Raw genomic sequence first — 23,842 nt, forward strand, 5'->3', positions numbered from 1 at the left:
GTTAGCACTTGGTTTATTTGTATAAGTGACTTGTCGATACCCTCTAGAGCTTCTGGAATTGTGCTCGGTTGTTCGAGTTGGGTCATAAGTCGATGGATCACCTCTGTATTTTCATCAATCAATTTTGTCAGCTTGTTCTGCTGTTTGGTCAATGTGTTGAATTCAAACGATGCGGTTACTAAAAGTTGGCAGGAATCGCAGCACGGTAGCAGAAATGCAGTTGGATCTACGGCTGGTTTATCTTGTTTGTCTTTTTTAACGATACGCAGAGAACTTCTGCTTTTAGCAACTACTTCGGGGGGGCACGATACTCCGACACAGGAGGCATGGAATTTTCTATTACACCCTCCAACACACGACCAAAACACTTCGGCACCGGAGTCTTTCGCGCAGACTTCGCAAATTCGATTCATTTTTACCAGCACAAAAACACAACAAGCAAAATGAAAACTAAGCGAAAAACAATAATTTGAATTCAATTCGCGCGTGGATAGGAGCTAACAACAAACACGTCCAACTTGGTTGACGATTGACGAATCAATGATAGAAACGAAAACTTTGATTGTATATCTGTCTTACGAACATAAGAAATACCGTTAATTACAAAGAAATCTGTGAACAAATATCATTTGAAACAAATCGACCTATATTGCAGCCATTCAGGAGCCACTTCGGGTGCTGCAAAAAAACGGCTGCGAAACAGATGGAAACTGCTTAAAATAGGTTCGGGGTGATTGGAATAGTGTCCCTCGATTGGTAACTTTAATCGATTATTGTTAAAGTTTACTAACATAGTTTTACAATCTGAAAACAAGTTCTGACAGAGAAAACGATAAAGAACAGATTGATGTTGTAACCGTAGGTTACAGAATCCTATTTGATTTTTGTTTGTGCATGTTTTGTAATACTTTCACGTTTCCATTTTAGGCTAATAATAAGTAGGGTTAGTTAAATATACATGTATGTTAATATTATTTGTTAAAATAGATTAGTAGGGTTAGTCGTAAAAAAAAGTAAAAATATATATAAATTGTTAACACACTGGTACAAAATACACGTCACACAGTGGGTACAAGTGGGTGGTAAAATAGACAGCACCCATCCAGTATGACAGATAGGTTGAGGGGGAGGAAACCTGTTATACGGAACAACAATATCGCACGCTAGCCTGGGGGGCTAATGCGGTCTCGATCAACTAGTTGAGAGAATTCGTTATCGATATTGTTTTCGGCACATTTTGCATGTTGTAGGATAAGTACAACGATACACCGTGCCCCAGTGCTGAGTCGAGAAAATTTCCAGTTCGAAAAATTCCTCGACCTGATCGGGAATCGAACCCGATATCACAACCGTGTGGGAGAGCTAGCCGACCGACATCGCTAACCACAGAACCACGGGGACCACTTACCTGTTATACGGATGGGTGTCAAATTGACCAAGGCGCGAAATATTGTGCAGCCACCGAAAAATGTTGGGCAAGAAAACCGCGCGAAAAGCTATCTTGGTGATCCAAGAAGCCAGCCATAGGCAGAAAGTATCTGGTAGTCGTGTGCTCAACGTCATAAATTCGCAAAGTAGAAGTTTTTTTTGTACGAGTTGTCAGTGACAACAGGAGTTGTTGCGGCCCGTAGTCGACCAAGTTAACGTATTTTAGACCGTGGCATACGGCTAAATCAGCACACGACCGGCCTAGCGAGCCCTGGATGCACGCTACGTCTAACCCGTAAAGGACCAGCGACAGTCCTCTGGCTTAGAGCCATCACCGCAAAGGAGGACTTACTCCTCTCGGCACGGTCACTACGGTATCGTCCTGGGCCTGTCGATCTCCGTCAACGAGGGAAGACCAGAAAGAGCCAGCAGCCAGCGTTTAAGTTGTACAACCACCCGCTCCCCATCAGTCGAAAACAACAGCCGCGTCAACCCGCAGCAGCAACGAAGCAGAGCATCACGCCACAGCAGCGTCGCCCACACCGAGCAGTACTCCCCAGCAGCAGCGTCAGCCAGCAGCAGCGGTACGTACTGATCACCAACCCACACCCACACACATACACACTCACAATAAAAATAGTAATAAAATACCTAATATTCCCGTCAAAAAGAAGTTGATGATGATGATGATGATGATGATGATGGTCCCACCTCATACCCCTACATCGGTTTGAGCTGGTCGATTTATCTAAGAAAGATATTATTTAAAGCCATACAATGTAACCAGTAGGCAAACAAATAACGGACTGGTTATTAATACAGACTTAGTAACCCTTCAAAAGAATACCAATAAATTGAAAATTAAAAAAAAAAAACGATTTTCCAATAACATCATTGATCCAAGGCTCATCCAAAACGTTTCCAACCCGAAAATTATCTGGATTTGGTTAGGAATCGAACCTAACATTTAGGAGCTTTAACTAATCAGAATTGGTTCTGGATAACGATCCAAAACTACGAGAGAGATCCTATGATACTATAGTTCTCGATAACGAGCTATACAGTCCACAGGCAAACCCAAGCCTTTTCAGTTTTTTCTCCCAACCCTTTGTTCTAAATCGTGAAAACAGATAAATATTAAAAATCTTAATGAAAATAAATATAATATTACAAACCAAACAAGCAACTTATCAACCCGATATGCCTTTTGTTTCAATTTCAGGGGTTTAACCCTGATGTACTCAGTATCCAGATTGTCTATGTCAGTCTCCGCGCGCGTGGCTCAAACATGTGTAGTCAACTCATTTTTTTTAACTCTACTATTTAATATTATTAGCTATATTCAAACAAAAATCCATTATCATCAATGAACATAATAACTTAGTGTACCAGATAAATTTGAAAAAAAATATACTTAAATATTACAATCTTCTTTATTAATAAACAAAAAATTCGTTGAAATCTGTCTACAAAACAGATTTTATGTGTGAAATACAAAGCCTGTTAAACTCCGCCATTGTTGCTGCACGTTTCACTTGTCTGGGCATCGAATTGAAAAAGTTAATTCCTTTATACAACAGAGAGTAATGTGATCTACTAAATAAAAAGTGTGGTGTTCTAGCGTCTTCCGCGTTTCTAGTGTTGTACCTATGAAAATCACTTCCCCTAACAATTCGATCACACAAATATCGAGGCAGCATATTATTAAAAATTTTATAAAGGAACACCATTGTCAAAAAATATACTCGTTGCTTCACAGAAAGCCATTGCAACGCGTCCAGCATGAAACTCGAGGAAGTGTATCTATTACATCTTAATATCAATCGCATTACTTTATTTTGTAACCGCTGTAATCTCAATATTTGTGTATTATTTGCAAGGAATAAGATGGATGAGCAAAAGTCTATATGTGGTGAAATGATTGACTTATACAACAAAATTTTACTACTAACAGTCAATTCATTTTTTAAACGGCACAGAATACCGTATTTTTTAGCCATTTTTCTGATGACGTTGTCAATGTGAGACTTGAAAGTTAACTTGTCATCAATGATTACTCCAAGATATTTAACTCATTCACGCGATCAATCGTCCTTTTAATACATTAGTTTTCTTCCATAATAAATTGCTTTTTAATACAAATCATCAAATCACAATAGCCCGAATAGTAAGGTGAAAGTATCCTGCAAAGTTGATCGCGAAGCCCCGCTGATTACCCAGTAGAAAGCCGATCCTGGGACCGCAGTCACAGGGTCTCTTGCCACTGAGCTTTCCCGGTACAGACTGTAAAGCAAAAGTCAGTTACAATGTACTATTGTTTAATTTTCACCCAATACATTACGAGTATTTTGTCTGAATACACAGGCGGTTCCCAATGCTAACACCATCCTAAGATAATTCCAATACTTTTCATGCATCTAAACTACTACCATCAACACCAATATTATCAAGGAATCAAAAATTCATGGTAAAACATTTCGAAATACTTACGTTACATGCAAGGTTTTATATATGTCCTCATCAGAGCTACTTATATCAGTTTGCAACACTTGTGAATTAAATCCGCTGAAACAATTCAATTTTAATTAAACATACATTACCAATTTTACTCAAATTACTTACTCTATGTTATGTGCAGTATGAGCCTTCCGACTTTGTGACAATTTTGATAAAGTCAGTAAAACCCTATGAAAATTTGTTAGATCATAGAGCATGGTTGGCTCAAATAAATCCGCATCTTTCAGGCCAAAATTTGTTTTACAGATATCCAAAAACAGCTTAATGTTTTGGATGCATAAAAACTGAAAAAAGGAAAGTTGAATTTTACACAAAAAGAAAATAACAGGATGAGCTCACTAAAGCAGACAGTGTATTATATAGTTAGGAAAGTGTAACAGAAGCAAATTGATAATATGATACAGACTTGGTGAAATATACCGCATCCCGCATTCAGACGAAACTGGAACCCGCAATCTTCTTGACTCCGGCATGTTGTTTCATCCAATTAAACTACTGAGACGATGCACTGTGGTCAGGAAATGAAAAAAGGTGGTCTTCTTTTTGCATTAATAGATCTGTGATTAATCCCCAAGTGAAATAAAATAAGTATTTTCTCGAAAAATCAATATTGCTGGCACCGTCTTTGGCAAAGTTCTCAACAACAACATGTCAGAAATTTTGCTAAAGACACTAGAAACCTATTATCTAATCTTATTGAGATACAGGTCGGTCTCGATTATATACAGACTCGATTATATATGATTCGATTATATATAAAATTGTATATAATCGAATCATAAAAAAAAATTTTTTTCAATTTTAAATATAACTTATCTAAAGCAGCAATGTCGTATACTGCCGTTCTACGCATATTTGTCCCATGTTCCAAATCATGCAAACGAGAAAAACGATGTTAAAGTTTTACAATGCTTTTACGCGTTGCGCCAATGTGACAAATGAGCAAGATCGCGCCAAATGACCTATGGTCGAATATCGACCATTTTTGATTTGAATGAAACTTTGCACACGTATTTGGCTTAGCAAACTGAGCATTTTTCACAGAGATGGAGAATTTTTTTACACCCATGAGTTACATTCTAAAAGGGCGTATGCCTTTTGGCATAGGTTTTATTCGAAGCATTGTAGCCCAGAAACCGTTGGTTGTATAGAAAAACTGTCTGAGAATGAGTTGTAGGGAATTAGAAATGCACCATAAAAAAAATATACACTGTATAAAAAAAATTTTTTTTGACCAAAATAAATTAAAAATAAACATTAAATTTCAATTTAAAAATAAGAGATGATTTTTTTTAAAGAAACTTGACGGTAATACGCAACTTTTTGAAAAAAGTCCAGGATGGAGAAATGAAAAATAATTTTTTTATGGTAGATTAATTTTTTTATAAAAATTCTAATTTAAACATTTTTCAAAATATTTGTATTCTGATGGTTTTAAAAGATGCAGAGAGTCATTTTGAATCAAAAAGCTCTTGGTAGTAAACATTCTAAAGGCATCGGTTTTAGAGTTATTTTAAATTTAAGCTCGAAAAATTATTAATATTTCGGAAAATACACTTTTTCTGATCAATCAAAGAAATAGTTATCGGTTTCCGTTATACTCTATACTAAATTTTTTGGAAATAAATATTGAAATTCAGTCCGCAAATATATATTTCAACTGTGACGTACAGTCTTCCTCAGTGCTTATGTGGACTGGTAAAGAGCAAAGCGTAAATCCTGTTTTTTTTTATTTGTAGTAGGTAAAAATGAAAATTTAGCACCCTTAATTGGAGTTAGGTAGGGAATTATGCGGTCGATTGTTTACCGTACCATGTCTGGGGTTTTTGGGAAGCAGATTGAATAGCCATGATGGGTGATTACCTGCGTCTTTATTGAGAAGCGTGCATGAGTGTTGTTTATAAATTTCTAAACTTCCAGCTACGTCTAATTTCCATATATTATTAACGGGGCGGAGGAGGTGAATGTTATCCGAAGTTAGTGGATGTTCCTCGTTAAAAATATGTTCAGTCACTTTCGATTTGAAATGGTGTGGTGGGGCATTTGTTGAAACTTTACTTGCTTTGGTCACTTCTGCGAAATGTTCTTTGAAACGTATCCCTAGGTTACGTTTAGTTTGTCCAATGTAAACCATGTCACAGTGACTGCATGCAATTTTATAAATTCCAGCTTTGTTCAGGGTATCAATAGGGTCTTTGGTAGACCCTAATTTTGTTTTGAGTTGGGTATTTTTACTAGTGTAGACAATATCCATCCCAAATTTTCTAAATTTTAAACGAAGTGGGCCAATTAAGGGTGCTAAATTTTCATTTTTACCTACTACAAATAAAAAAAAACAGGATTTACGCTTTGCTCTTTACCAGTCCACATAAGCACTGAGGAAGACTGTACGTCACAGTCGAAATATATATTTGCGGACTGAATTTCAATATTTATTTCCAAAAAATTTAGTAGAGTATAACGGAAACCGATAACTATTTCTTTGATTGATCTCAATCACTCTGCTAAGACGCTCGTTATAGATTTTCTAGATTCACTTTTTCTTAATTTGTCCATGGTTCTCCAGCAAAAAACCATTCGTTCATTGGAATGCTTGATCAAAAATATACAATGCATTCTTTGACAACAAAACGATTGGATAAATAACTCAAGCGCTAAACCTTAGCCTACCTACACGTTCCCCCTTGCCGAATGTTTTATAAAAAAATATGTTTGTCGTACAACACTACCTACTTGTTTACTAATAATAACTGTTTGTAAAGTACGCAACCAACCAACTGGGTTACCTATAATATCTGTTTTCGTATATAAATACGAAAAAAGCGATAATAATGTCTGCTGGAGCTGCCTCACAATATAAAAATAGAAAAAACTTTGCAAGTTCAAAACAAAATATAACGTCGATGTAGAGTGGCAATTTTTTGCGACTTCTCATGTAAAAGGCCCATGTGATGCAATTGGTGGCATATTAAAACGAATGGCAGGAAATGCAAGTTTAGCTAAAGAACATGATCATCCCATTACAAGCGCAAAGAATTGTATGATTGGTCTAATCAGAAAAATGATAAAAATTCATCAAAAATGTCATTTAGTTGGGTATCAAATGAAGAATATGAACAAGGAGTAACAGAATGGAGGGGGGACCCCAGGGACCCCAGAAAAACAAACTGGGAGCTTTATAATTCAAAGCTAATGGTAGCTTTGAACAGCTTCGAAGGATGTTCCAAATCATACAGAGAGTTGGAAGAAAGTTCCAAATATCTCTCAAATGTGATCCAACAGTCTTACCTTGATTGCTGCCCTGCGAAGATACGCTCTACAAATAGAGAAGTACTTTGGTGGAATCAATCTCTACAAAAACTTCGGAAAAAAACTCGGAAACTCTTCAACCGGGCTAAACGAACCCAACAGTGGGACGAATACAAGCAATCCCTCACCGCCTATAATAAAGAAATAAGAAGTTAAAAAAGGATTCACACAAGTGAAAACATTAAAAATACTCCAACAGCCGCCAGGCTGCAAAAAATCCTTTCGAAAGATCACTCAAATGAGTTGGGTACTCTAAGAAAAGAAGATGGTTCTTGTACTAGCTCTGCTAAAGAAATATTAGAGTTAATGATGAAAACACACTTTCCTGGGTCTATTATTAGAAGACCAAAGTACATCTGTATCAAGTACAGGAAATCTTATAGCCAGGACAGAAATTCACGAAACAGTGAATACGATGACTGGGCTAGAAAGAACTAGGGATGATGCAATTACTTTGGCCAACCAAATTTTTACCGAAAGTAGAGTTGAATGTGCAATAGACTCCTTTGAACCCTTCAAGTCACCTGGTAGAGACGGAATCTATCCGGTACTACTACAGAAGGGTAAAACAGTTCTGATGCCCATTCTAACATAACTCTTTCAATCCAGCTTAATTCTAGGCTATATTCCGGGAGCGTGGCGACAAGTACGGGTTATTTTTACCCCTAAGGCCAACAAAAGGAACAAATCTCTGCCAAAATCCTTTAGGCCAATTAGCTTATCGTCAGTCGTTCTCAAAACAATGGAAAAAATAATCGGTGAGCACATCAAATCATCATACCTTTCTAAAACTCCTTTTAGTAAATATCAATTTGCTTACCAGGAGGGAAAATCGTCGGTAACTGCACTCCATACTATAGTTAGAAAACTAGAAAAATCTTTTGCTGCAAAAGAAATTTCCCTTGCGGCGTTCCTTGATATTGGAGGGGCATTTGATAACTCGTCTCATGACTCAATGACTGCTGCAATGGAGAAACGTGGTTTTGACAATTGCATTGTTCATTGGATAAGCGAGATGTCATCAAAAAGAGAAATAGCAGCAAGCCTTGGTAGCTCTAATATAAGTGTAACAGCTATAAAAGGGTGCCCACAAGGAGGGGTGATATCTCCTCTGCTGTGTTCATTATTAGTTGATGATCTTCTAAAAATATTGATGGAAGAAGGCTTTGAAGTAGTTGGATTTGCTGATGATATTGTCATTATTGTTCGTGGCAAGTATGATGATATCATCGCAAACCGAATGCAAATTGCCTTAAACATTATTTCCTCGTGGTGCGATAGGGAAGGCTTAATGTAAATCCTTCAAAAACCACTATCGTCCCATTTACACGTAGAAAAAAAACTATGCTTAATGATATTAGGCTAAAATGTGAGCTTCTTAAACTCTCAAATAACGTCAAATACCTTGGAGTAACTCTTGACAAAAAACTTAACTGGAATACACATCTAGAGCAGGCAATAAAAAAAGCTACAAATACTCTATGGATATGTAATAAAACTTTTGGTAAACAATGGGGACTCAAACCGAAAATGATCCATTGGATTTATTCGGCTATTGTGAGACCCAGAATTACCTATGCTTCACTAGTCTGGTGGACAAAAACAAGGGAGAAAGGTGCTCAAGATAAGTTGGAAAAACTTCAACGGCTAGCCACTCTTTCAATAACGGGTGCAATGAGAAGCACACCCACCAAGGCATTGGAAGCTCTACTGTTTATGCTTCCACTGCATCAATTCATACAATTAGAAGCCGAAAAGAGTGCCTTACGGATCAAAAGATCATTAAAGCTCTTTGAGGGTGATTTAACGGGTCATCTAGGTATTCTAAAAACTATTCGTATCAATCCCCTAGTGATCAACAATGAAGACCGGATTGAAAAAAGATACAGTTTTGAAAGACGATTTCGAATGTTTAAACCTGAGCGTGATGTTTGGGAACGCGGTGGTCCTGATCTCCGCCCAGGATCAATCATTTTCTACACAGATGGTTCAAAAATGAACAATCGAGTGGGAGCAGGAGTAACTGGCCCAGGAATAGATCTGTCAGTTCCAATGGGCCAATGGCCAACTGTCTTCCAAGCTGAAGTCCAAGCAATACTAGAATGTTCTGAAATATGCCTACGCAGGAAATACAGACACTCAAACATTTGCATGATGTCCGACAGTCAAGCAGCGTTGAAGGCTTTGAAGTCTGCGACATGCACAACAAAACTAGTTTGGGAGTGTGTTCAATCACTCCAAACACTCGGTTGTAAAAATCAAGTAGACTTATACTGGGTTCCTGGTCACTGTGGAATAGATGGGAACGAAAGAGCCGATGAACTTGCAAGACTTGGATCGTCTCATCAGTTCATTGGACCAGAACCCTTCTGTGGTCTATCTGCTTGTTCCCTTAGAATGGAACTAAAAGCATGGGAAACACTGAAAGTGGAATCCAACTGGACAAACACCTTCATCGGTAGGCAGTCGAAACGTTTTATCACTCCGAACGTTTCTATGACTCGTAAAATACTGGATCTTTCAAAAAAGATCTAAGCACGTATACTGGTTTAATAACAGGGCATTGTCCGAGCCGTTATCATTTGAAGGTTATGAAAAAACTTCAAGATGATACGTGTCGAGTATGTGGTATGGAAAAAGATGTTCGGCAATTTTTATCAAAAGATATAAGTTCTTCGAGAGAGGTCTTCTGGAACCCTCTGAAATCTGGAGAACAAATCCCAGTACGGTTGTGCGCTTCATACGAAGTATAATACCGGACTGGACTAATGCTATTGGCCAGACTTTAACGACCACTTCCAATAGTGATACGTTATCCTGACTAAGCAAAATTAAAAAGGGGGAATATGTCACAAAATATCAAAACATTGGTCGCAGTGACAAAAATACCCAACACGGAGAAACAGAATGGAGCAATATTTTCAAAAAATCTATAATAATAGCTGCCACACAAAAGTATTACTCTTTTGTTCCGATTTCAGAAAATAAGATACAAACGAAGCTGTTTTCAAAAGATGATGAATCATTTACTTATGATGTATATAAAATATAAGGTGAAACTAGTTCTGTAAAGTATCTATGTCATAAAAAATATGTTCCCAAGAAAATAAAACTCGATAATAAATATTTGATTCTTACATATATTCATATCACTTAGAACATTTAACTCTATTCTTGAGAACCGTTCGCCCAATCGTTTTGTTGTCAAAGAATGAATTGTATATTTTTGATCAAGCATTCCAATGAACGTATGGTTTTTGTTGGAGAACCATGGACAAATTAAGAAAAACGTGTATATTCATAAATAATTATATTTTTTCGAGCTTAAATTAAAAATAACTCGAAAACCAATGCCTTTAGAATGTTTACTACCAAGAGCTTTTTGATTCAAAATGACTCTCTGCATCTTTTAAAATCATCAGAATACAAATATTTTGAAAAATGTTTGAATTAGAATTTTCATAAAAAAATTAATCTACCATAAAAAAAATATTTTTCATTTCTCCATTCTGGACTGTTTTTTCAAAGTTGCGTATTAACGTCAAGTTTCTTAAAAAAATTCAACTCTTTTTTTTTTAAATTGAAATTTAATGTTTATTTTTATTTTTTTTTGGTCAAAAAAAATTTAGTTTTCGATTTTTTCTAAAATCAAACCATGTAATTTTCGATTTTTTCTAAAATCAAACATAGTTGCTGTCCTTCAAATGCGCTGAATATATTTAACAGTAGGCAAACCCTTTCATTAACCATGCATTTGTTGATTTGTGTTGAAAGAAAAACAAAACAAATTCCGAAATCGGCGTAAAAAACCGCGTAAATTCCGAAGTTCGCGTTAAAAATATAATTGATTTGTTCAAAGTGTTTTAACCATTTCTGCTAGAAAATAAAATCGAAAAACAATAAACAGCAGTATTATTTCCACATACGAATCGAACTCAATAATAAAAAAATCAGTGAATATTCAGTAATTGGATTAAGTAAACTCATCGGACACTCTAAATAAACAATTTGAAAATGAAAAACTATTAAAAACATACCGCGTTAAAAGACTTTTCTAAACGATCTGCGTAAAATCTGAAATTCGCATATAAAAACGCGCCGAATAAAATAAAAAATAGAATATAAAAACGCGCATATAAAATGCCGAAATCCACCTAAAAAAAAAATCACAGGAGGGTTGTGTGCAAAGCCACGACCGCAGAGTTGAAGTAGAATACTTTTACCAGAAAGATAACCCGGCTCCTTGCGTGTCAGTCATTTTTTCTAGTAAATAAACGAACGTAAATTTTTTGAACGTTGTGGAATGATATAACTGGAAAAATAGGTGTGACTTAATTATTTCCAGTTATACAATTCTACAACGTTCGAAAAATTTTATTTCGTATGTCGTAATACTAATGTACGAAATATACATCTCATTCATTCTGGCCCCACCTTTTATTTCGGTTCCTACAGATTTTCTCAGTTTCGTAACACGGATGTACAAAAACGATTTCTTGTGGATAGAGCAACAAAATAACATGTATTGTGTCGTGTGTTTGATATTGCCGATGGTAGACATGAGTATGACGGTCGAAATTCTGCTGTGATGTCAAACTATAACCGCCTTCTTCAAGACGTTACATCCTAGTTAATGAAATGTTGTGAATTTTCTAAAACAGATTCAGCATCGTGAGGAGAACGTACCGAACTTTTTTGTTTGAAATCGGATTTGTTTCGTATATATCGCCTGTTATGCACAGTATCAACAAATCGTAATAAACATCACACTGCTGTGCATTTTCAGCAGCATCAAACCTCAGTTGCAGTTGTTTAATAACCACTCATTATGCTCTTCCAAATACATTTAGTAGCCTTGAAAAAAGGCAGATTGCTGCAATTGAAATTTTCATTCAATTATTGCATAAATGCTTCATGGTCAGATATACCCGCTGCAACTGCTACGCTATCCGTAGCCATGCCACAGTTATGACCGCTATACGTTGTCATTGATATCCGCTGCCCCTGCATCAGGTGGCCCAGCTGCTATCGATGCTGAGATCCGCTGCAACTTGTGCGCTATCCATTGCTATGCCACAGCTGTGCTTCCGCTTTCGCTGGTATCCACTGCACTGCTACTGCTGCTGCTAAGGCGACATCCATAAATTACGTAACGCAAAACCCCGATTTTTGGACCCCCACCCCCCATATGTAACGAAACGTAACGCCAACATCTACCCCCCATAAAAGTAACGCTGCAGAAGGATTTCCTTGATAAAATTGCTCGTTTTTGGAGAGATTTTCCAGAGATTTTTCGTTATGTAACACTGAACTTACCTCCCCCAGTCCTGTGCAACAAGTCGTAACGCTCAAGGATACCCCCCCTCCCCCTATGAGCGTTACGTAATTTATGGATACCGCCTAAGGGATGACTGCTGTTGTCGCTGTCTAGAACTATTATGAGCGGCTTCGGCTGAAACAGGCTCTCAAATAGGCCAAATAGCATATTTTGAATTGCAAGGTATATGATTTTGTCGACCGTGCTTGGGAAGCAATCATATAACGACCAATCAGAGGTCGAATTTTTCGTTTTGACAAGGCTTGACTATTTTCAATAGTACAATAGTTTGAATAATAAAATTACAATTATCTTCATTTGTAAAGAATCTTAGAAGATTTTCCAATCTATTGCTGCAAGAACGAAGGAAATCCATCGAATACTAACCGATTTATTAACATTTGAAATTGGACATAGTTTTCACTTTTTTCGGTTTTAGATTTTCATTTCACATCCCTATGTAGCCGAACTTCCTGAGAGAAGTATTCTACTTCAAAAGTTCTTAGTGTGTTTCCCGTTGACACCCTCATACAGATTTAAGGCTTGCACCACGCATTTCAGGTTCAACACCAGGAACAAGGGCTCTATGATGGAACGCGGGGGACAGAGTTTTCATGCGCGAAATTGATCATGTGTGAGGTTATATCGGAGTATCTCAGAATGATTTTATCTACCCAATAATGATTAGGAGCAGCGATGCCAACCTTTTTTTATAAAAAGCTGGAAGAACTCAAAATAAAAAACTTGAGAAAACTGGATATATAAATTTTGGGCTTTTACAGAAATTTATTTGATTTTCGGTTCAAAAATGCTGCATCGTATTATTGCATGACTGAAAGAAAAAATTTTACTGATGGAGATTATGGTCACTGGCGTACTTGCAATTGAGTGGATTTCGATTAAAATCTTACAACCGAGGGGCATGAATGCACAAAATACTAAAAAGACCATACATGTAATTGGAATGAATTCAAAAAATGAGGTGATGAACAGAAAACTGGATAAAACTGGAACAATTTTCAAAAAACTGGAAATATTCAACTTTCAGCTGTTTCGCTGGCGATCTTCAAAAAAACTGGAGATCTCCAGGAAAAACTGGAGATCTCCAGGAAAAACTGGAGGGTTGGCAACGCTGATTAGGAGACGTCTGATACGATTTTAACTTTTTGTTTCCTTTTGTGACCGTTCGGTTGAATGAGTTACACCAGAGACGGTTTCGAGGAGAATGACTGCTTTATTTTTCCTAAAGTTCTTACAAGTCTCCTACTGGAGACATTTGAAGCACCGATATCTATGTATGCTATGTACACGATCACATAATCGATGATCGTGTACATGCGAAAGAGAGAAAGATATATTCACTGAAACTTCATGACTGTACTCTTGGTAACAGCATGGTTCAGTCAATCAGAAATGCGACACTTCTGTTTTTTGTTTTTTTTTTTATTTGTTTTTGTTACAACAGATATTATTGTTTTGTTGATCCTAATCTTCTTTTTTTTCAATTTTCGACTCGCCCCTTCCCCCTACTGGGAAAGGAACCTTTATTACTTGTTGGTGAAATTATGTTTTATTAATCTTGAGATATGAACTTCCTGCTGTTTATTTTCTTCGTCAACTATTGTTGCATTTGGTAAATTTAATTTTGTGATTTTAAATGGTCCACAATAGACTGGGTCTAGCTTGTGTCTATTTTCTTTTTGTAAATATACCGTTTCACCTACTCTTATGTCTGTGTGGATTTTTTTATCCTTGACCATATTTGTTTTGCGGATTTTTTCTCTGTTCAGTGTTTGCGTGACGTTGTTGTGAATTACTTGTAATCTAAATTTCAGTTTTTTTTGGTATGACTCAAGATTGTACAAAGGATCTATGTTATTGTTGCAAAATTCAAAAGTATTACATTTTTTTCCAAATATTAATTCAAATGGTGGGAAATCATGTTGTATGTTTGGGGTTGTATTGTAGCAAAAACAATAGAATGGTAACCACTCATTCAAATTGTTTTTTTGCTCGTTCACAAATATTCGCAAAAATTCATTTAAACATTTATGGTTTCGTTCTAGGGCGCCGATAGTTTGTGGGTGGTACGCCGTAGAACATTTGTGGTTTACTTGGAGTAGTTTGCATACTTCATCAAACACTCCCTTGTATTCGGTGCCTTGATCCGTTTTAATACATTTCATTGGTCCGAATACAAGTATACATTTTTTCACGACTGCTTTAGCTATGGAAACAGCTGATTTGTCCGGTACGGGAATTGCAATAACATACTTGGAGAGATCACATTGCAGTGTAACTGCATAGCGGTTTCCATTTTCAGTGAGTGCGAACGGACCGATGGTGTCAATGGACACGACATCAAAGGCTGTGTTAGGTGTAGTAGTAACTACAACGGGTGCTCTTACAGGTATTGCATGTTTTTTTTATTTTGCAAAGCTTGCAATTTCCGACGTAATCTGAAATTGTTTGCTTCATTTTTGGCCAGGTGTAAAGGGACTTGAGTTTCTTATATAATCTATTTATACCGACATGACCTCCAGTTGCAGAGTCATGGTATTGTTTTAATATGCTGCTTATCTCAGTCTCTGTAGAAACTTGAACAGGTTTCTTATAAATTATTATGGCAGTATTCCGAAGAATAGCGTTGCCTATCTGTTTAAATGTATTCATGTCGATGTATGATAAAATTACATCGTTCGATTGAATTGCTAGCTTTTTTCACTTTTGAGTTAATTTCGACATTACTTTGCGCATTTAACTGTTCGTTTGTTTTCGCTTTTGTTAGGGCAGGCCTGCCGTCTATATGTTGTAATGTAAATTGTAAATCGTTTATTAGGTTAGAATTTACTGCGAGGGTAACCGTTGGAGTTAGCTTCTTTCTAAATCTCTTATCATATATAATCATGTCTATGCATGATGTATTATCGCTGAAATTAAATGTTAATTTTGGCAAATCAAAAGCTTCTAAGCCGCTGACTGCTTCCTACACGTGAAGTTGATCAGGCTTCTGAGTCTGGCTGTCAGTAGTGGTAGAAGTATTTTTTTTGTCATAGATCTAGTTACTATGTACATATTTTTTGGAGTATCCTACGTTATTTGAATTCTTGATAACGCGTCAGATACTACGTTTGAACTGCCTTTTATATATTCCACTTTAAAATCATATTCCTCTAAATCCCATCTCATTCGTGTGAGTTTAGATGTAGGGTTTTTAAGCGAGAATAGGTATATAAGTGGTCTATGGTCAGTTCGTATAATAAATTTGCGACCATATATATACGGTCTAAAATAGTCGATGGCCCAATGTATAGCAGTTAGTTCTTGTTCAATTGTTGATTTGTTCGATTCACCTTTTGTAAAGATGACACCCCGTTAAGCATACAGACGCGAGGCATAGTACGCTAGGCATAATGGACGGCAGGCATACGGAAAGGACACAAGGCCAAGGGGAAGTGATGCGGAATATGTTATTATCGTCATCATCATCACAGCCCTCTTTCAATGACATGTATTTCGCTTCAAGGTGTCATTTGGAAAGGAATACACTCGCGGCCTTCGGCCGACTCGCTGTTCGAGCGAACGCTGTCCTTACTCGCTACCGCTCGTTCGGACTTAACTAAGGGAAGAAAACTCTGTTTGAGTAGACCTTGCAAACCAGTAGATCAGTCGTTTGGGTGCGAGAGGCCGCCGCTTCCGACGGCGGGTCGGCGGCCGGCTCGGACTACGGAAACCACGGCGGCTTAGTGCCGCCTCGTTTCCTTGCCCTCGATTATGCGTCTTCGCCGCATGATTTCAAGAAAAGTATTATACCCAACTTAAACACTTTAGGAATATATTAACACCTGAACTACATAATTGGATCTCATGCGATCGTACAACACCGCATTCGGCCTCGCGTTCATTCGGCCTTGCGTCCATTCGGCCTCGCGTCCATTCGGCCTCGCGTCTGTTAAGCCTTTTGGCAATATGCCTCGTATCCATTATGCCTCACATCCATTATGCCTCGCGTCTGTATGCCTAGCATACTATGCCTAACATCCATATGCCTAGCGTCCATATGCCTCGTGTCCCGTCCCTTTTTGTAAAAGCTTTGCTAGCGAATGCAATTGATAATTCGATGCCATCGTGCAACTGAGCTAGAACTGTTCCACAGGCTACTTTTGACGCATCGGTAGTAATAATGAATTCTTTGGAGTAATCTGGAAATTGTAGGATCTGAGGGGACAGCAAATTTTTCTTTAGTATTTCAAATGAAGATTGGCATTTGTCATTCCATTAGAATACTGTTTCCTTTCGTAATAGTTTGTTGAGTGGGTTGGTGATATCGGCGAAATTTTTAATGAAGCGACGATAATAATTGCAAAAAGCAACAAATCGTCTTACTTCATCAGCATTTTTCGGTACTGGGTAATTTATAATAGTCGAATATTTGTTATTATCCGGTTGTATGCCATCTTTTGAGATATGATGTCCTAGATAGGTTACTTCATTTTTAAAAAAATGACATTTAGCTGGATTTAGTTTGAGATTGTATTTCCTTAGGTGTTGAAACACTTCACGTAAATTTTCGATATGGTGATTAATTGAGCATCCCACTACGATGATATCGTCAATGTAGAGAAATGCACAATGTGGTGGTAAACTGCTCAACGCGATGGACATCATGCGTTGAAATGAGTTAGGACTTATGTTTAAACCGAAAGATAGCCTATTAAATTCGAAATGACCTTTATCAGAGGAGAAGGCTGTGTATTGTTTGTATTGTCATCAGGTCAAGTGTAGAAAAGTATCTTGCTCGACCTAATTGATCTAGGATTTCATCTATCCGTGGGAGTGGAAACTTGTCTGGAGTTATTTTTTTGTTCAACTGTCGGTAATCGATTACAAGTCGCCATTTCTTACTTCCGTTTGAATCTGTTTTCTTTGGCACAAGTAAGATGGGCGAGTTGTAAGGTGAGGTCGAATTTTGAATTATCCCTTCATTTAGCATTTTTTGTACTTGTTCATTTATTTCATGTTTTTGAGACTCCGGTAATCTTTAATTTTTGATATAAGTTGGTTTTGGGTCATTGAGAGTTATACTTTGTTTGTAAAAATTGTTTTCTGGAAGCAAGTCACCTTGAAGTGAAAATATGTCATTAAATTCATTGCAAAGTTTTTCCAGTTTATTTTTTACAAGAGGCTCACTGCTTTCGAGTTTAAGTTCCTTATTTAATTTCTTTGCTCGTTCATTAAGATTTTCTTCGTTCGTTTTGTTTTGAATAGAACAAAAATAGAAATTTGCTAAGGATTCATATTTAGGGCAAAAGTTTTCTGGTAATTGAATTTCCTTAGTTGTAGTATTTATAATTTTAACGTGACAGTTGTTTTTGTTTACCAGAGTATTTGTACAAAATACTCCGGGGTATATTACTTCAGAGAAAATTACACTGTCTTCCTGAATATTCATGTTGTCGAGTTGTTTAATTATCTCACACCTAGCTGGTATGATACTTGAGTTGACTCGCCTGTTCAGTATGAGAATTGAAATTGTTTCAAAATTTTGAGTCAGATTGAGAAGCCAAGAGTCATAATCTATGTTACATTTGTGTTTTACTAGGAAATCTCTTCCTAATATTCCATCGGTAGGAATCGGGAAATCGTTTTTTACTATGTGAAACATATGAGGTATTTTAAAGTCATTTAATTTCACATTTGTTTGAGTTGTACCCATTGTCTTTACATCTCCATGACCAATACCGACTATATTGCATTTTTGGCTGGGATAGTAAATTTGGGTTTTGTTTACTAATCCGCACTTGACGACTAATATATCGGATCCGCAATCTACAATGAATGATAATTTCACATCCGACATATCAACCATAAGCTGGACGTAGTTGGTGGCAGACACATTTATTGTATATGCTGCCCCAACTGTACCCCTAAAGGGTGGATATTTTCATTATTTGGCTGTGGCATGTGTTGTTGGTTTGGTGGTAGGATTGGAATTTGCTGGAATCCTTGTTGAGCAACTGGTTGGTAAACCACAACGTTATGCTGCGCAAGATACATGTTTGGATTGAATTGACCTCTGTGAGCAAATTGTCCACGTTGATGATATAATCCTCTACCTTGATGGTATCCTCTGTGAGTATTATTACCTCTTACTTGGTGGTTTCCGCGAAAATGGTTATAATTTTCATTTCTTTGGAAATTATTATAATTTCTTCTGTTGGGTCCAAAATGCCCACGACCCTGTCCACGACCGTTGGGAAAATTTCTTGAATTTTCCCCACGATTTTGTTGTTGCCAATTTCTTGCTACGAATATTTGTGCATTTGAATTGGATTGGTTTGCTTTTTCGTGAACGTCATTTTCGAGTACCTTTTGTAATGCATCACCAATCTTGCTGAATGTTTCAGATTTCAAGATGGTTTTCGTTTCTGCGTATTTTATACCATTAATGAGGGCTTCGACACCTCTTTTTGTGGCCATAGCATGCGCCCTATCTACTGGAATTTGTTCCCTTATGTAGACAGATTTTAGCTGTGACGTGACTTTTTCAATCTCGTCACAGAAATTTTCCGTAGAATCTTTTTGTTTGAGTGTTTTCAATTTTGCGGTTAAATTATCGGATGTAATTTTCGATTCACAATGTTGCTTTAATGTATTTAACAAACCTTCTAGGTAGATAGCATCAGTAATCACTTGACGAGCAACACCCGCCAGTCGCGTTTTTACGAAACGTAATACCGTAAGTTGAGCCGCCTCTTTTTGTGGGGCAGTGGCGTTGGCAAAATCGTTTGTCACAGTATCGTTGAATAAATTTACAGCGTCTATAAACGCTTCTAAATTCTCTGGAGCACCGTCGTACGCTTGCACGAGTGTGGTGCCCAGTCTAATGTCTACTTTAGCCATAATTGAATTGATATTCTTTTTTCGGTTTGTTTTCTTTTTTAATTTAGTGTAAAAAATGTAAAGTATTGCAATAGATCTGATACCTAAGCTACTTTTCGCAAATGGTAGTTTTAGCTCTATTAATACCACTATATCGTTATATTTTTGCCGGGAGGCTTTTACTAAAAATGTTAATTCGGAGTCTGTAAACAGCGTTTCGTGATCCACTAAGGTTTTTTGAATTTGCTGATATATTTGGAGGGCTTTAATTTTTTTTTCTATTAGGAAATTTTTCCTATAAACTCTATGGGGAGCCTTTGCGAAATTGTTTGATATGGTGTTTAATGCTGCTAAGTGACATTCAACATCATATCGAACTTGCTACATGGAGGATTCATGTTATAATAATTTTTGGAGGGTTCATGTTATAATAATTGTTATAATAATTTTTAGAGGATTCATTTTATAATTTTTTTTTTAATTAAACCTACTTGGTTCCGCTGTTGTTGTTACCACCGCTGCTGAAAAAAAAGGGCGCGCTCTATCACGACGCACGCTCCAGGTTGCCGACGCACTCTCCAGGTTGCCGACGCACTCTTCAGGTTGCCGACGCACGCTCCAGGTTGCTTCAGAGTTTGTTGTAAATTGTTTGTTAATTTGTTTTTTCTACACTTGATTAACGTTCGGGCGATTTTTAAGTTTTTTTTCTGCACTTGGTTAACGTTCGGGCGATTTTTAAGTTGGTGATTAACGTTCGCCACCCATCGGGCGATTTTTATTGCTTGTGCCCTTGCGTGACGCTTATATATTTAATATAGCGCAATCAATAACTGGCACGCTACAATGCACAGGATAAGATTGATTTTAAACTCGTGCTCTGTATGATAGTCCGTATGGAGATCCAGAGTATTTTGTACACTCACTTGCGCATCTCCATTGTTGGTGACGGATTTAGAATGGGACTTGCCCATGTTTAACACTTTAACAAGAAAGCACACAACACTTTTTTCATCGGGGAGATTCCCCCGGTCCTTAGACGCACGTTTTGCGAGAAAAAAAAATCACTACGAAAAACAAAACATCTGTCGTTGTTTATGCCGTTTGTTGGTTCGTTGGTTCGCGCTTTCACGTTTTCGTCACTTTTTGCATCCGTAATCGATTTCGTTCTTAACCGTTTTAACCCACTGTATGTCACTGTATATTCGTCTACATTTTACTTTTTGTGCCGTTAGGCCACAGGATTCCGTTAACGGTCGCCATGATACGATTTTAACTTTTTGTTTCCTTTTGTGACCGTTCGGTTGAATGAGTTACACCAGAGACGGTTTTGAGGAGAATGACTGCTTTATTTTTCCTAAAGTTCTTACAAGTCTCCTACTGGAGACATTTGAAGCACCGATATCTATGTATGCTATGTACACGATCACATAATCGATGATCGTGTACATGCGAAAGAGAGAAAGATATATTCACTGAAACTTCATGACTGTACTCTTGGTAACAGCATGGATCAGTCAATCAGAAATGCGACACTTCTGTTTTTTGTGTCGCTCCAAATTCCAGGCATTGAACTGAAGGTTCGATGCCGGGTAGAATTGACCTTCTCAGCATGTTTTCCACTGGTGTGGTCTGTTGGAAGTAAGTTAATGTTAATGAAGTTAATGACATGCGGAATGCACATGTCACACGTCAGTATCACGTTATTCTAGGCTTTGCTATGACTATCAAAAAGTACGGAGGCAAACTTTTGCACGTGTGAATGTTGGAGTTCGGTATTTTCTCATGGACAACTATTTTGCAAATCGTTACTTTTTTCTCAATTACATTCGTTTTTATTTGTTTCGTAAGTTTTACTTGAAACGTAACAGCATACAGTTGAAAAATTGGACTCTTATTTATCGAAAATTTATAAATTTTTAAAAAACAATTTTTCGAAAACGGATTAATAATGGAAAGAAAAGTTCTGTGCAGTGGCTCCGTATAAGAGGGAAGTTGTTGATTTGTTTTCAAATAAACAATCAATCCAAGCGTTTTCATGATATACTGACAGAAGGATATTTCTCACAGTTAAGGTTAACAGTTAAGTTAAAATTAGCGTTGACCATCTACATCGAAATGTCGAATTGTCATAGTTGAATCTTGATTTCAAGCTAGATTTTTTGAAGATGTTAAATCATTTTAGAATAAATTCCAGCATTTATAGTAAATTTATTAGTCCAACATGCATTTTAAAAGTGGCTAGCCACTACGGGCCAACTAGTTGTTAAATACTCCTCTAAAACTTCTATAGGCTTTAATGCAAAAATCGGTTGAATCGTCGAAATCAAATTCGGCGATTATGCCTACGACAACCTGCCTACTTAGTATGGTGAAAAATAAGAAAGACTTATTATTGGGTACTTACATGTGCCATTTGAGGTTTCCTGTTGAAATCTTTTGTATCAAAAAGACTAGGATCCAGAAAATTAAGCAAATTGCACAGTAAAACACCATCGCGTAGTATTACGGCTAACGTCTTAATGTCAGAATCTGGCTGATTTGCCTTATGATCGGCTGGAATAACTGAACATCGAGTGAGCCATGCAGCACATTCACGCCACAAGTCCTCAGCCGCAGCCATTTTTAGTTCAATATTCTGCTATCAATATATTTTTTTCTTTCGCTGGCTTGTTTTTTACGTGCACTGTGTGATTTTTCTACAGGTTGTGTCTTCCAACATGAATATATGTTTTGCAGTACTGAGTAACACAAAAACTTTCTATAGTTTGGTTTGTTTACAACCAATTTTAGCAATGGGCGAGATCGATCCGTTTTTACATAATCGAATTTTAGATAAATAATCGATCTTTCAGATAACACACACTCTAAGAAAATTTTACCGAGTGAACACGTAAAAACAATGAAAATTTACGTAAACCTGGATGTTTTAACTGACTCAGGTAAGCAATAGGCATGGAAATTGGTAAAAACAACGCATTGCACAGTGGTTTAAAAGTCGATTTTGACGCGCTAAATTGATAACTCCACGTACGTTGGATATACGATTATGACGTCTTCAGCAAAAATGGTGGGTAAGACCTCTTGCATCTTTTGGTGCTATGAGATTTGTGATTAATCTCCCCAAAAGTGAGATGAAAAATTTATTTTTTTGCTCCATCGAGATACAGAGTTGGTGTCTTCGGTAAAGTTATAGGTATAACCAATACGACCAACTTTGCCGAAGACAAAAAATTAGTATCTGCTACTCAAATTGACTTTTCAATGAAACATATTTTCTCTATTTTCTAGGCCTTCACTATGTTCTACAAAGTTGTTAGTAGCATCAATATACACAACTGTCTGGAAGGTACTATATTCGTATTGTTTGAAAAACTATGAGTTATGGGCTATTTTTTATTTTTTTCGCCATATTTCAAATCACTATATCTTTCTTAGGGGCAGATAGATGCAGATTCGGTGGTAAGCATATGAAAGTATAACAATAGAACTTTCAAACGCTGGTGGTTTCGCTAGTCCACGACTTTCTGCTGATGAGTTGTGTTCATAACAAAAAACCTCGTTTTTACCCTTTTTAATGATTTAATCAGGTAAACTACTAGTGGTTCAAGTATTTCAGAACATGTCGATTGCATATGCTTGGTTTTGGTTCACCTCGAAGGTTCTCAATCAAAAACAATGATCATAATACTAAGTTGGTATCTGTAGAACAAGCAAAGAACGGAAATTGCAAGCAGGATAATAGCAAATATAAAACCACTATCATCAATTACAATTTAAGTGTTGCCTCTTGTTGAATTTTGTTTGGTGGGATTTATTTTGTTTAATACTGTTGCATTCAGTAGTAACTATTAATTATTATTGTCCACCACCATGCAGTTGTCGGTTTCGACACAGTCGAACTAGCAGCATCATAACATCATCAAGTAATAGTTTCTCGTGATTTTTGGCCATCTGCGAATGGATGTTACTTCGGGGTCTGATGAAGCAAGCAGCCAGTTTATCCAATAGCTTTACGAGTATTGTATTCTCGATATCTGTTGAATTGAAGTTTTGAAAATAACTTGACACATTCGTAAGGTAAATTCATGTACCTTTCCCAATTCTTGTTCGTTACTACCTGAGCGTCTTCTAAAAGCTGGCGGATTGAAACATTGAAATTAATGATTACGGCCAACCCATGCATTAATACATTGTGGACGCTTGTTGGTAGATAATATCGCGGGTACAAACTTACCAGCAGATGCTTGGTTGCACAACAGTAAATTAGTGTTTCCGAAGAGGCTCAGAATATGTTAGAGAAGTGGTTCCCAATCTTATTTGGTCCGCGGCCCCTTTTCCTAAACACAAAAAGCTCCGCGGCCGCCTTTGCGAAGCACAGAGAGCATTGCG

At 37.0% G+C, this 23,842-nt stretch overlaps 1 protein-coding gene across 11 annotated transcripts in view; it reads right to left on the minus strand.

Moving 5' to 3' along the window:
* The window catches only part of LOC129724161 (protein vav), an 874,164-nt gene extending 851,898 nt beyond the window's left edge, over positions 1-22,266 (minus strand). For all 11 annotated transcript variants that reach the window (XR_008727880.1, XM_055678825.1, XM_055678820.1 and 8 more), the window contains exons 1-3: positions 21,858-22,266; positions 4,051-4,229; positions 3,919-3,993 (exon numbers count right to left, since the gene is read on the minus strand). Coding sequence is in view for 10 of the 11 variants with exons in the window: in XM_055678825.1 (XP_055534800.1) it covers positions 3,919-3,993; positions 4,051-4,229; positions 21,858-22,073 (470 nt within the window). In the remaining variant the exon portion in view is untranslated. The remainder of the gene's footprint in view (positions 1-3,918; positions 3,994-4,050; positions 4,230-21,857) is intronic.
* Between the last annotated feature and the right edge of the window lie 1,576 nt (positions 22,267-23,842).

This window comes from Wyeomyia smithii, chromosome 2, assembly GCF_029784165.1.
Source record: "Wyeomyia smithii strain HCP4-BCI-WySm-NY-G18 chromosome 2, ASM2978416v1, whole genome shotgun sequence".
Taxonomy (NCBI): Eukaryota; Metazoa; Arthropoda; class Insecta; order Diptera; family Culicidae; genus Wyeomyia; species Wyeomyia smithii.